The sequence below is a fragment of the Lacerta agilis genome, chromosome 1 (genome assembly GCF_009819535.1).
Source record: "Lacerta agilis isolate rLacAgi1 chromosome 1, rLacAgi1.pri, whole genome shotgun sequence".
NCBI lineage: Eukaryota > Metazoa > Chordata > Lepidosauria > Squamata > Lacertidae > Lacerta > Lacerta agilis.
Genome location: NC_046312.1, coordinates 14510238 through 14522475, shown reverse-complemented (window position 1 = coordinate 14522475; position 12238 = coordinate 14510238). Strand labels below are relative to the sequence as shown.

The 12238-nt window shown below is 43.0% G+C and overlaps 1 protein-coding gene across 2 annotated transcripts in view; it reads left to right on the top strand.

Moving 5' to 3' along the window:
* The window catches only part of RCOR1 (REST corepressor 1), a 145804-nt gene extending 145085 nt beyond the window's left edge, over nt 1-719 (top strand). For both annotated transcript variants that reach the window (XM_033139308.1, XM_033139298.1), the window contains exon 12: nt 535-719. In XM_033139308.1, coding sequence (XP_032995199.1) covers nt 535-576 — 42 coding nt within the window. In that variant the 3' untranslated portion in view covers nt 577-719. The remainder of the gene's footprint in view (nt 1-534) is intronic.
* Nucleotides 720-12238: the final 11519 nt, after the last annotated feature.

Here is a 12238-nt window from a genome sequence, read left to right as displayed (position 1 = left end):
GAAAGTACACCCAAAGACTTTTGTTTCTCTGGTGTGTCAGGCCCAATTTCTAAAGCTTCCCTTCCTAATGACTTTGGATGGCGCCCGACTTTTTAATATCGTGCGGCTTCTATATTTGTTTTGACGCTATTATGGAATATCTCGAGTGTTGTGCATGAGATATAATAGACATTTATAAATCTAGGGCCCAGGGGATTTTGAGGATGACATTCCTGCCTCATCTCTCTCCCTTCTTATGTTCCGCTGAAAGCCGTGCTATTGACAAGAGTGGCAATGCAGCTTGACGTTCCAGCTTTCTGTTTGTTTATGAATATTGACTGAGAAATCCATGAATGATGCCTCGGAGCAGACGGGAACTGCCAGCTCCTTGCTTTCACGTCAGCCGTCTGTGGGTTTCCCCCACTCCCCTCATTTTGGTGCCTGCTACCTTTGATTCCTCGGGGACAGGATACGAAGCTTGTGTGTGAGTCGTCCGGTTTTAATGTTGTGTCTTCCTTCTCTTTGCCCCCCACCCCCTTCTCTTTTCTCCTCCAGGCAACTTCTGTTTTGGATGTCAGATATACATCCGCATCATGAGAAACTCAGGTAGCAATGCAGAACAATGTCAATGTTTTGACTACTGTTGGTTATCCATGATATCAGGTATTAGCAAAACCTCAAGACAGCCATCATATCTCCGTGGACAAGCAGCTATTACCAAAAAGAGAGAGAGAGAGAGAAGAAGAAGAAGAAGAAGAAGAGAACAAATCACAAACCAAGGCAAAAACACTTCTGTTCCTGTGCTACATTTGCCTTAATTTTTCTCCTCATTCCTCCATACTGCCTCCATTTGCTCTTCTGCAGTTCCCGGGACAAGCTCTCCGCCCTTCAGCAACACCCGACTTCAAAGCATTAGCTTCTCCTTGAGCCATCTATGCGCCGGCATGCAGAAACCTCTAACCAGCCAGCTCTCCTCCCCCTCCTGCTCCTCCCCATGCTCAGAGGTTGACCCTTAATACCAGGGGCGTTTCTAAAACTTGCTCCCTAGTAGTATGTATTTCTGTACGGCCTTGTGTGCTTTCAGCTTACTTTATGATGTAATCATTCTTCTTAACAGTGACATTTTAAAATATTTTTCTTTTTTTTAAAAAAAAAAAATTGTATACATATATGTATATATATGAATGAACTCTCCATCAAAAACATGTATTGAGCATGTGCTAGGCTGGCCCGGTGGCTTCTCTGAAGTCAGGGGACATGGCAGGAAGGTAGGATTTCAGGGCTGCAAGCGGTAGACCCGCCTCCTAGCACACGCAGAAGCTGTATTCCGCTCCTTTTTATTTTTAAAGAAAACTCCGTTCTCAGTTGTGATTTCTATTATCGTCATTATTGTTGTCGTAACGGACCTTCTTACTCAGTGCAAAAGGGAATGTGCAGCCTTTAACCTGCTTTGGAAAATAATCTGTCGGTCGGTCGGTGTATATGCACCCAAACACCCATGTACTTTCATTACAACCTCCCAGCGAATGCTGGCAACAGCTGAGTTCCTTTGACCGTCTTAAAGGGCTAGAGCAAAAGCAGCAGCCTTTGCCATTCGCTCCGGGGTTCCTCTGCATCTGTTTGATACAATTTCCGTCATCTTAAGGAAGGGACTTCGCGCCCCACCGAAGCGAACTGAGGCTGCAGAGCCGCTGCGCTTGGCAAATGGCTTGCTTGGCCACAACATTGCGGTGCAAATTAGGATGGAGAGCTTCAGTCCTTCAAAATGTGTGCTTGAACAGAGGACACACGCACTCCGTGTCCCCTTTCTCCCACCCCAAGAGCTCCTTCAAGCTGCTGTCACTTAGTTCCTTCCAACACACGGAGCCCAGCTATGTGGCAAAGGCCGTTATGGCAAGTTCCACACTGGCGCAGCACTTCTGGGAGCTGGGATGGAGCTGACTTGAGGAACAGAAGCTTGGAGGTTCCTCCTCCTTAGACTTCTGAACTCTGCAGTATGGAAGCGGCGTGGGTACCAAAGGAGCCCTTCAGCTAAAAGATGTAGGATGTAGCGTTCTTAAATATTTTCACTAGCTGTAATAACGATGCAAAATTAAATAATTTTAATCAGGGATGTCCAGGGGTTAATTTATGTGTGCGTGTTTTTAGTTGACTTCATTGCCACAGTACCCTTAATGTAGAAATCAATTTCCAGTAAAGATGCAACCTCGGTATGCACGGCTTTTTGAGATGCTGAGGGCGAAGAGTGGGATTAATTTGCAATTTAATAAACCTACCACTTGTTGGATGGAAAAAGAGCTATCTTTAATACTTTTTTCTTTTGCCATGCCCTTTTTTACGGTAGCAGCTGCAAATGTACATGTGTGCCCTTCGCTGGCAGTCACGCTGATTTTAAAATTTGCCTCTGCCTTCTAGAGTTGACACACACACACACACCCTGCCTACGAACTAACTTGCCAATTAAAGCCGATCAAAACTTGCTGTCCTAAGACACGTTCTGTTTGGTACACCAAACGCCACTGCAAATATATGGGGGAACAGGTCTAGTAATAACTCTTTGTTTCCTGAGGTAATGTAAACGCCTTATTTTTGGAAGGGTCTGTCCCTTCTGTTTTGATAATTAAAAATATATGCAGTTAAAGCACAACAGGTGGCTTATCCCTTACAAAATGTGTTAGCCAGTGTAAGCATTTTAAACATTGTGGTGTACTTAGGTGGCTCTGAAGCTTTTTTTTTTTAATTAATAACAGTAATAATAACTGGGGACTTCTACTATGCATGAGAAGGCAGAACTGCACTTTATCATAATTTTCAGTGGCTGAAACCACAAGGGAATTGCAATCGGCTGGTAGACAAATTTCAGTGACAAATAATAGCCCAACCACCTGCCCATTTCCCCCTGATTGCTGGGATGAAGGACCTTGTGGTCCTTCAGATGGTGTTGGACCTTAGCTCCCATCGTGCCTGACCAATGGCCTTGCTGGCTGGGGCTGATGGGAGTTGTAGTCCTGCCAAATGTGACGAGCAACAGGTTCCCCGATCCCTAGCCTAGCGGATTCTGAACAGCCAAGATCAAGACTTAATTCTAGCCACTTGGAAGCACCTTTTATTTTTTTTATTTTTTTTTTTATAAGAATTTATTGGCATTTTTCCAAACAACATATACCCTCACCCACACCCACAAATACAAAACAAATATGACAAATACAAACAGTGTCAAGATTCTTATAGTATCTTTCTAAAAAGAAAAATTTCTTTTTCCATATCTTGACCATTGACTTCCCCTGCCTTTTCACCTTCGATTTTATATCCTTAATCTATTTTATAACCATTTCTTCTGAAAAAAAAAAAAAAAAAAAAAAAATTAGTTCAATTGTATATTTACATCAAATTATCTTTTCAACACCTTACTAGTAAATACATCACCATAATAATACCTCATCCTAGTTCTTCTTAATTCAATCTTATCAATTTCTTAACTTAATCTAAGTCTTAATCTTGCTCCTCGCATCAAATCTAATTCTTCTATCCTTAAGATTACTGCTAATAACATAAAAACTTGAAATATCTCCTTTCATATACAAACAAAAATATAACAGAGTATTGTTGACAGTATTCACCCTCCACTTTCGATTTGCCGTGTTAGACTACTTTAAATTTTGTTTAAGACTTCACCCCACACCCCCTCTGTCCATTATTCTTCTCCTGGTGGCATCGGCACTGAACATCCGTGTAACTTCTCTCTCCCAACGTCCACAGATCCAGGCACAGTCCATGTCTCTTCTTGCCACGAGTTCAGAGGTGTCCATCTCATCATCTCCCTGCTTCTTCGGTTCTTTGTAACGTTCCTTTTCTTCTTGTAAATACCTTAATTCTCTGTCCCTGGCCCCCGAGCTCACACCCCGGGGACTGGATATAACAAATCTTAACGTCGCCTTGGGGCTGCCACCCCCAAAAAGCGAATTTCTTCTCCGAAGTTGCTCACTCAGTTCTCTCCATCTTTCCATCCACTCTCTCAGCTCATTAGCAAGACATTCTTCATAAGTGTCAAAAGTTTTAAAAGCCTCCTCTGTGGGCAATTGGTTCCCTTTCAGATCCCCACACAAGACTTTGACTTTTCTATAAACAAGTTCCACCTTCAAGGCAATGAGTCTCTGTTCATCTGTTAGTCCAGAGTTCAATACCAGTTCAAGGACAAAACCCAGCATACTGGCAGAGGAGGAGGAAGTGGGTGTTGTATTTCTGCTCTCCTCTTTGTTCAACGCCATTTTTCTGTGCTGAAGCGCAAACACCGCAACTTTAAATGGAGATATTTTCCTCTAATTAACTGCCCGAAAAAAGAGTTTGCCAGTCTCATGTGTCAATTTTAGCTACATTGAAACCAGTTCTGTAGCAGTAAACCCTCATTTGGTTACAATCTTCGGCTCGAAGGGAGGGAGGCAGGCTACCTTTCCCCTTCCCCCCGGATCGTTCCAAAAACGCGATTTTTAATCCAAATCTTTACTCACGACCACCGGGTTTTTAGCTCCATTCTTCGCAGGTAGAACTTGGACGCTCACCGCGGGCTTTGTCGCCGCATTTGCATCCCGGTTGGGGCATGTCCCCTGAAGCCCGGCTCCGGTTGTCCCTTCACCCCCACTCCCCCTTTACAGGGGGGGCAGGGGAAGGGTTCGGAGCCTCCGCGGGCACAGCCGGGGAGCCCAGGGTGCGGGACGCTCTTCCCGCACCCCAAACGGAGCCGCGCGCTGCGGTAGCGCGGCTCCTGACCCCCGGGATGGACAAGGCGCCTCGAGACCGAGGCAGCCTTCGACCACCCGGCGATGGCGTCGCCGCCGGAAGTCGGAAGCACCTTTTAAACAAGACTTGCTTCATAGCAGCTGCCTGATGATGAAATGTTGGGAGAAGCCGAGATGTATAATGTTGCTTGTTTTCTTATCCAGGGTTCAAAACAAGAGGAGAATACATAGATAACACCAAAAATCATACAGAGCTAAAGGAACAGTAAAGCTTTTTGAAAAATAACGCCAGCTCGTCTACTGAGGAACAGTGAAATTGAAAAGCACTAGCGTGCAAATGACAAAATCTTGGCCTCCTTCCTTTACTCCTAAGTGACACCTCCTTGTGCCTGAGATATCTGATCTAGATTACAATCTCTGGGAACCATTTCTCCCCCTTCTTTAAATCCTCACCTATCTGTATTGAATTGAGTCTGTTCCCTTCCAGGCAAGGTTGTAAAAAGTAGCTGCTTCCAAGAAACGTGGTGAAGAATAATTGGCATGTTTTAACAATGTTCTGCATTAAAAGGGTTATGGGTTTGGATTGCCACCTAGTAATTTATTTATTTTTTAAAAAAACAACAACAACCCTGGCCTGTCCTTTTTTAAAAATCCAGCCACAGCACTAGGCAGTGTGCAATTTTATATTTTTAAAGAAAATCTATGTAAATGTTTTATATTAAATTAGCAAAGGATATAATAGCCAGGTTGGTTTGAACGGTCTGCCTCAAATCCATACTGTTGGAGAGCTGAAATGTATGGTCACGTGGTGTATATGTTGCAGGACATTTGAGATTGCCGGTTGGGAGAGATTTGAAATCTCTTCCATGTAGAGAACATCCATGCCAGAGAGTGAGGCCAGAACTTCTCCCTGACATGTTAAGGTTGTGCTCTAGGGACCATTTATGTCAGGTAATGTCTCCTCTGCGGCTGAAGTGGTACAGTCTTGACAGTGGACCTGCTGATCATGTGGTTTAGCTCAGAGTGCAAGCCTGTTTTGCTACTCCCTAAAGCAAACCTACCAAACATTATCAGAAAAAAGATCGTGTTTTGGCTTGATCCCTCTCCCAGGAAGAGAAATCATGTCTTCGCCTCTTCACGATTACCTTATTGTAAGCCTGCGTACAATAAAACGCGACACTCAATTCCCCTCCCCACCGTTAATTGAATATCACCTGCAACTGTTCCGGTATGAAATGGGGGAAATATTACTAAACTTTCGGTTGTTTTCTTTGTTTCATAGTCTTGTCTCCTATATGGGAAAGCTTAACCTTTCAGTTCAAGCATTCCCGTTCCGAGGCACCACATTCTGATTTAGAAAGGTCCACAAAGATTGCTACATTATATGTAATATCCGCTTAAATTTTGTTTCCTTAAACTATCAGTGTGGATGTTATAATTCTATATATTTTGTGGAAGATGGGGAGTTTTTGTTTCCTTCTAAGTATAAGTTATTGTGCAATGACGGCATCGCTACGACAAAAAGTGGTACTTTTTTTTTTTAGTTTTAGAAATCTTAACAAGTGTACACACGCGCCATAATTTTTACGTTTGTTCTATTTAATTTTTAAGTATAGTTGTGTAACATGCCAGTACATTTCTCTCCCCCCAATTTCTCCCCAACCTCCTCTGCTTATCCATCAGGGTGCCTTGTGTTACTTGAATGTTGTATCCTAACTGGTCTGAAACATGGCGATCGAACTTCTGTAATCTAGAGCCAAGGGAGGAAGAGACGTGTGCAAGAGACATTGTATGTTGAATTTAACACAGCTTAGGGAAATGTACAATCATATGCTCAGCAGCAGCAGCTACAACTGGCAAAGCAGCCATAAGGGTTGCGCTCTCACATATTTCAGGGATTTTATTTTTAATTTTATTTGCAGGTTCCCCCCTTTGAAACACATCTGTGTTGAGGAGGGAGGGAATTGTGGCCCCGATCCCTGACCTTTATGCAGCGGCTCCCCCTTCCCTGTTTTCTAGGGGTTGGCTGAAAGTGTGGGAAAGGGCTTCTGCTCATGCGCAGATCTATGGAGTCTTCAGTGTGAGTAGGGACATTGCACAGCCAGGCTCTTTGACCGTGTGGCTAGAAGCCGTCTGTGCCCCTTTCATACATTCTGCTGAACACAGATTGAGGGGCAAGATGACTGGTTGTTTTAACTGCTCTTCCACTCCATGCAGTCAGTATATGCATGGAGGGAAAGAGGAGAAAGGAGGTCAGGCTCTGCCTTCTAGTATTGCAATACCTCCCAGGAAGTCAGGTGTCTCCTTCACACAGCTCCCAAAAAAGGCAGGTTAGACCAGAGAGCCATTGGCGACCATCCTCGGTCCTGGAGGTGATAACTCTGCCCTCCTGTTCCACAGTCCCCAAGTGGCCCAGTGCAAAGATGCACCAGGAATTCCAAACGGAATGATCTGTTCCAATGCCAGCCAACACTGGGTTTGAACATTCTGACGGATGAGTCGCTTTGTCCCAATGTATGGTGTTTGCACCGGCCTACTGGCAGGGATTGCTGCATGGGTTTTTTTCTCTCTCTCAGAAGCTTAATCCCATGTGAGAAGTAGTTTGTCATGTGGCATTGGTAGGCCAGGGAACGGGTGCCGTTTGAGAAGGGGAAAAAGGAGAAAATACAAGGCTTGCTTTAGTTCCAGAAACTACTTTGACTGTTGCGTGCATCTTGAAGTTGAGTAAAAAATGGTAGCAAGTACTTTGCAGCTTTTTTTGAGAGAAAGAGGAGGAAACTATCCTCAAATCTCCATCCTATTCAGCAGTTTTGTTACTATTTATGGCCCAGCTAAAATACGTTCATTGTCATTTAACTTTTCGTTTCCGTTTAGATTCTCTCTCACACACACTGCATGTTGCGTACCAGATAAGATCCAAGCATTGCTTTTAAATAACCTGATTTCCTTAACAGAATAGACAAGAATTTACTAATTCTGGAGGTTTCCGTTTTAAAATGGCAAAGTTTAATCCTCTTGGGACATTTTTAAAACTTGGACCAAGGTAAAAAAAAAAATCAGTGCCCCTGTCTTTATGAGTTTCAATTAGCTGTAGTCTGTGTTTTTAGCTTGTCAAAACTGACCCATCTTGTGCAATGCCCTATAATATCCCAAGTCCCCTTCGGTTACTCCCTGGAAAAAAAATGCAGCTTTTTGTGTGTGTGTGTCCCGCCTTGCAATGATGCTGCTGTATAGCCTCCATTCGTTTCAGTGGTGCTTGAGCTAGAATCCTTTCCTTGCAAGCAACCCTGAAACAGATGCAGCACCTGTTGGATAGCTGCCTCTGTGGGAAGCAAAGCACAATTAACAGCGAAAGTGACAGTTCTGAAGAGAGAAGGTCAGTATATGTCTGGGCATGTTGTATATTAATGAGTGTTTACATTCATATTCTCCTCAAATTTAAATTTATACTGGAGTGTATAGTTATTCCATTATGTAGATTTTTTTTTTTCAATTTTGTTAAATTCTGATAGACTGCTTACAAGGTTGATCCCCCCGCCCCCCAGACTTTCTGATGATTAAGGTTAAGTTTGCAAATATAATAAAATTCTGTATTAGCCTTTGAAGTGATACAATTATGCATCAGGGGTAGGTTTTTGTTTTTTTTATAAGTATGTATTGATAATGCTGTTGTAAGTAATATTATTCATCTCTCTCTCTCTCTCTCTCTTGTTGCCTGTTTCTTTCCCTCCCTGCGCATTATTTAGTACACTTAACTGTGATGAATGGTCATAGAATTATAAAACTGCTTAGCCACTGAAAATAATAGTTTTTCCTCCCCTACCCCTTGAATTATCATTTTACTGTAAGAGGAAATATGGCGGGGGAGGGGAACTCATGATTCTTTTCTGAAACTCTGCACAATTCATTTTTTCTATTATTTCCAATGTTTGCTGACATGAAATTAAAAAACAAACAAAAAACAAGCCATTGATGTGGTGTACTGTGTGCTTAAAAGCCTCATCATTTCCAAAATGGATAGGACTTGAGAACTGATTGCTTGTCCAGCGTGATTGGCGCCTCACTCTGTGAGAGACGCAGGCCTGTTGCAGGTATCAGCAGCCAACACTTGAGGTGACCGAGATTATTCTTTAAGAGCCAAACCAAAACAAGCAGACCTCTTCTTTTCTAATAAGTCCCTTCTTGTAATCAATATGCAACCTCTATTTATTCCCATACTTAGGCTGTGTACACAGTACCTGCCAAAAGTGCAACTAAGCCATTCTTTGGATTGAGGCTGCTCTTCATAAGAAGGGACAGGATAGATACAGATTCTGGCTCACGGGATTTGTAAAGGCAGCTTCTGTCAGACAAAGACAATGTGTTCTCAGGAAATAGTTTTGTGAGTGTTTGCAGAGCGAGTCTGCAATTTCCATTCATTCCCATTAGGAAAATTCTATTGCGTTCCCAACTACAGGATTTGGACTCCAAGATAACAAATAAAACACCAGGACAACCCTTTACATCTTAAGATTTAGTGTCAGGAATATAACGTAGTCCTGGACACAGCAGAGTTAACCGCAGGTTTTCTGGAAGCTTCTGGCTGTTGAACATTAACTGGACAGCACAACGCAGGAACTCAGCAAACTCACTTGGATAACTATGTACATTATTTATTGAAGCAACTAGTATCCATAAGTTACTATGTACAGACTTTACAAATAAAAGAAACAAAACATAAAATCTCCTCTCTGTCTCTCTCAACCTTCAGTACACCACTAACAACCAACCACAAGCTCTCACACAGAGCTCATTCTTTAGGAACTCATTGACCAATCACAGGTCGTTGCTAAGGGTCTGGAGAGAGAGCAGATCTTGGCTTTCTGCCAACTGGTAATTGCTACAGATGATAAGATGACTTTCTGCACGTAGGCACTTTGAAATCTCTAACATTAAAATATGCTCTCTTATATGGCCCAATCTCTCCTCCTCCCTCCCTGTGGGCTGCCACAGACCTGCAAAGCAAAAAAGCAAGGCTTGTTTAAGGAGGCTTATTTGTTTACAGTTCTACACGCAGGTCCAGCTATTTGGATATCTGAATCTGCGGTATGTCTAGCGAGGTTTGGGTACGAATTCCTTTTATTTGGATAGGTGAATTTTTCGTATAACGAGCGTTTGGGTAGCAGGACCTGCATGCACAGCAGTTCCCAAACCAGTGACGGACGCAAAATGAATGGAAGTGTGTACACAGCCTCGATCTTCTCTTTCCTCAGGCCATATAAGTAAGAGCTGTGGGTCCAGGGAGAAGCCAGAAGTGAGGAAATGCCAGGGAATGTAATCACTCCTGACAGAACCATCATTGGCCCGAGAGAACACTTGGGCTAAGTGAGGCTGCCAGTGCCACCTCTTCTTTTCAAGAACATAATCCTGTTTCAATATCTTCCTTCAAAAACAAAACAAAACCCCCCAAATAGGCTTCAAATGTCATTAAAGGCTTTATTCCCGTTCACTTCCTCATATGTGTAAGGCATATCACTTCAATAATACACAGTGTCCTCCTAAACTGCTGTCACTATTCCAGATGTCGACACACTTCTGCATTACTTAAAACAAGGATATTCCAATATTCCAAGCGAGCTCTGGATTCTGTCGTGAGTGTTTTGGATAACCAGGAAAGATCACTCTTGGGCTGAAGAGTAATGCTGTATCAATAATCCTTTTAAAAATCTATCTCTGTTATTTATCCAATAAATTTTAGCAAGGCTATAGTTCCACCGTAATCCCTCAGATTATGCTGTCAATATACATTAGGACAGTCGCACAGTTCATTCGGTCTCACAGGGGCTCATTATGATTGTAACATACAGACCATTATTTCTTATTTTAGGTCGAACACGTACAGAAGATGCATCCTACAGAAATGACAGCTTTGTCGCTGGGAAGTGATTTTCCTTCCTTGCCGTTTAGAGATCCAGTCTTGTACCCTGCAGGCTGCAAACTCGCACTTTTAATTCACAAATTTAGCACTGTGTCTGCAAACAAAGAAGCATTTGATTTAAACATTTAAGCATCACGTTTTCTGACCATTTAAGAAATAAGGGTATCAGATTATGGGCTATCATAAGCTGGCTGGCTGTTCTGGAAGTTGCCCAGAAATTATGATTACCAGACTCTTGATTCCTGCCACTGAGGTCCCCAGCCCTTTTGTTGATGTCTTGTTCTGGGTTCATGGGGAAAGGTGGAAAGGCACACTGGTGGCTGCAGCGCCTAAGAGAGCTCCCTCACAAAAGAAACCAAAACGTATCTGAAGAAGTTACAGGTGGGTAGCCGTGTTGGTCTGCCATAGTCAAAACAAAACAAAATAAAAAATTCTTTCCAGTAGCACCTTAGAGACCAACTAAGTTTGTTCTTGGTATGAGCTTTCGTGTGCATGCACACTTCTTCAGATACACTGAAACGGAAGTCACCAGACCCTTAAATATAGTGAGGGAGTGGGGAGGGGTATTACTCAGAAGGGTGGTGGGAATGGGTGATCAGCTGATAGGTGTGGAAAAGCAATTGGTCTTGCAGGAAAAGGCAAGGGGTGAGATGGCTAAAGATAGCTTTGTCATGTATAATGAGAGAAGAATCCAATGTCTTTGTTCAGACCAGGTTTCTCCATGGTTTTAAGTTTGGTGATTAGTTGCAATTCAGCCACTTCTCTTTCCAGTCTATTTCTGAAATTTATTTGTATTAAGATAGCTACTTTGAGATCTTTTATAGAATGTCCTGGGAGATTGAAGTGTTCTCCTACTGGTTTCTCTGTCTTGTGATTCCTGATATCAGATGTGTGCATGCACACGAAAGCTCCTACCAAGAACAAACTTAGTTGGTCTCTAAGGTGCTACTGGAAGGAATTTTTTATTTTATTTTGTTTTGACTGGCAGACCAACACGGCTACCTACCTGTAACCAAAACAAACGTGCTACTCATGTGTAGGGCATACCCCCATACAGACCAGAGTCAGTGAAGGTGGGGGCAAAGGGGGCACTACCCGCCGAACATCAGCCTGCTCTCAGCCAGCTCCTGTTTTATGCACCTTCTTGCATACTTCAAACCTAGAAATTGGCACAATCCTCCCTTTTGGAAGTCGCATCTAATTGAAAGGCCCTTATGCACATTGCAGTGTCTGGGCTGCTGGCTAGGCTTCCATTTAGAACATTGGAAAGCATCTTCCTTGGTTGTCAGTTCATTTCTGGACCCAATTCCAAGTGCCCATGCTAGTGTTGAAAGACCTAAATGACTTCGGTCCCAAATACCTGAAAAACCTCCTCCTTCCCTGCTGACATGTCTTGGGTGTGAAGATCAGCAGTGGAGACCCTCTTACTAATTCTGCTGTCCTCAGAAGTTCAGAGTGCAGTTGCCCAGGAGAAGACATGCTTTGTGGCAGTCCCTAAATTGTGGAATTCCCTCCCCATAGAGGTGCTCCTGGCACCTTCATTGTACAATTTTAAATGGCTGGGGAAGCCCAGCCAGATGGGTGGGGTATAAATATTATTATTATT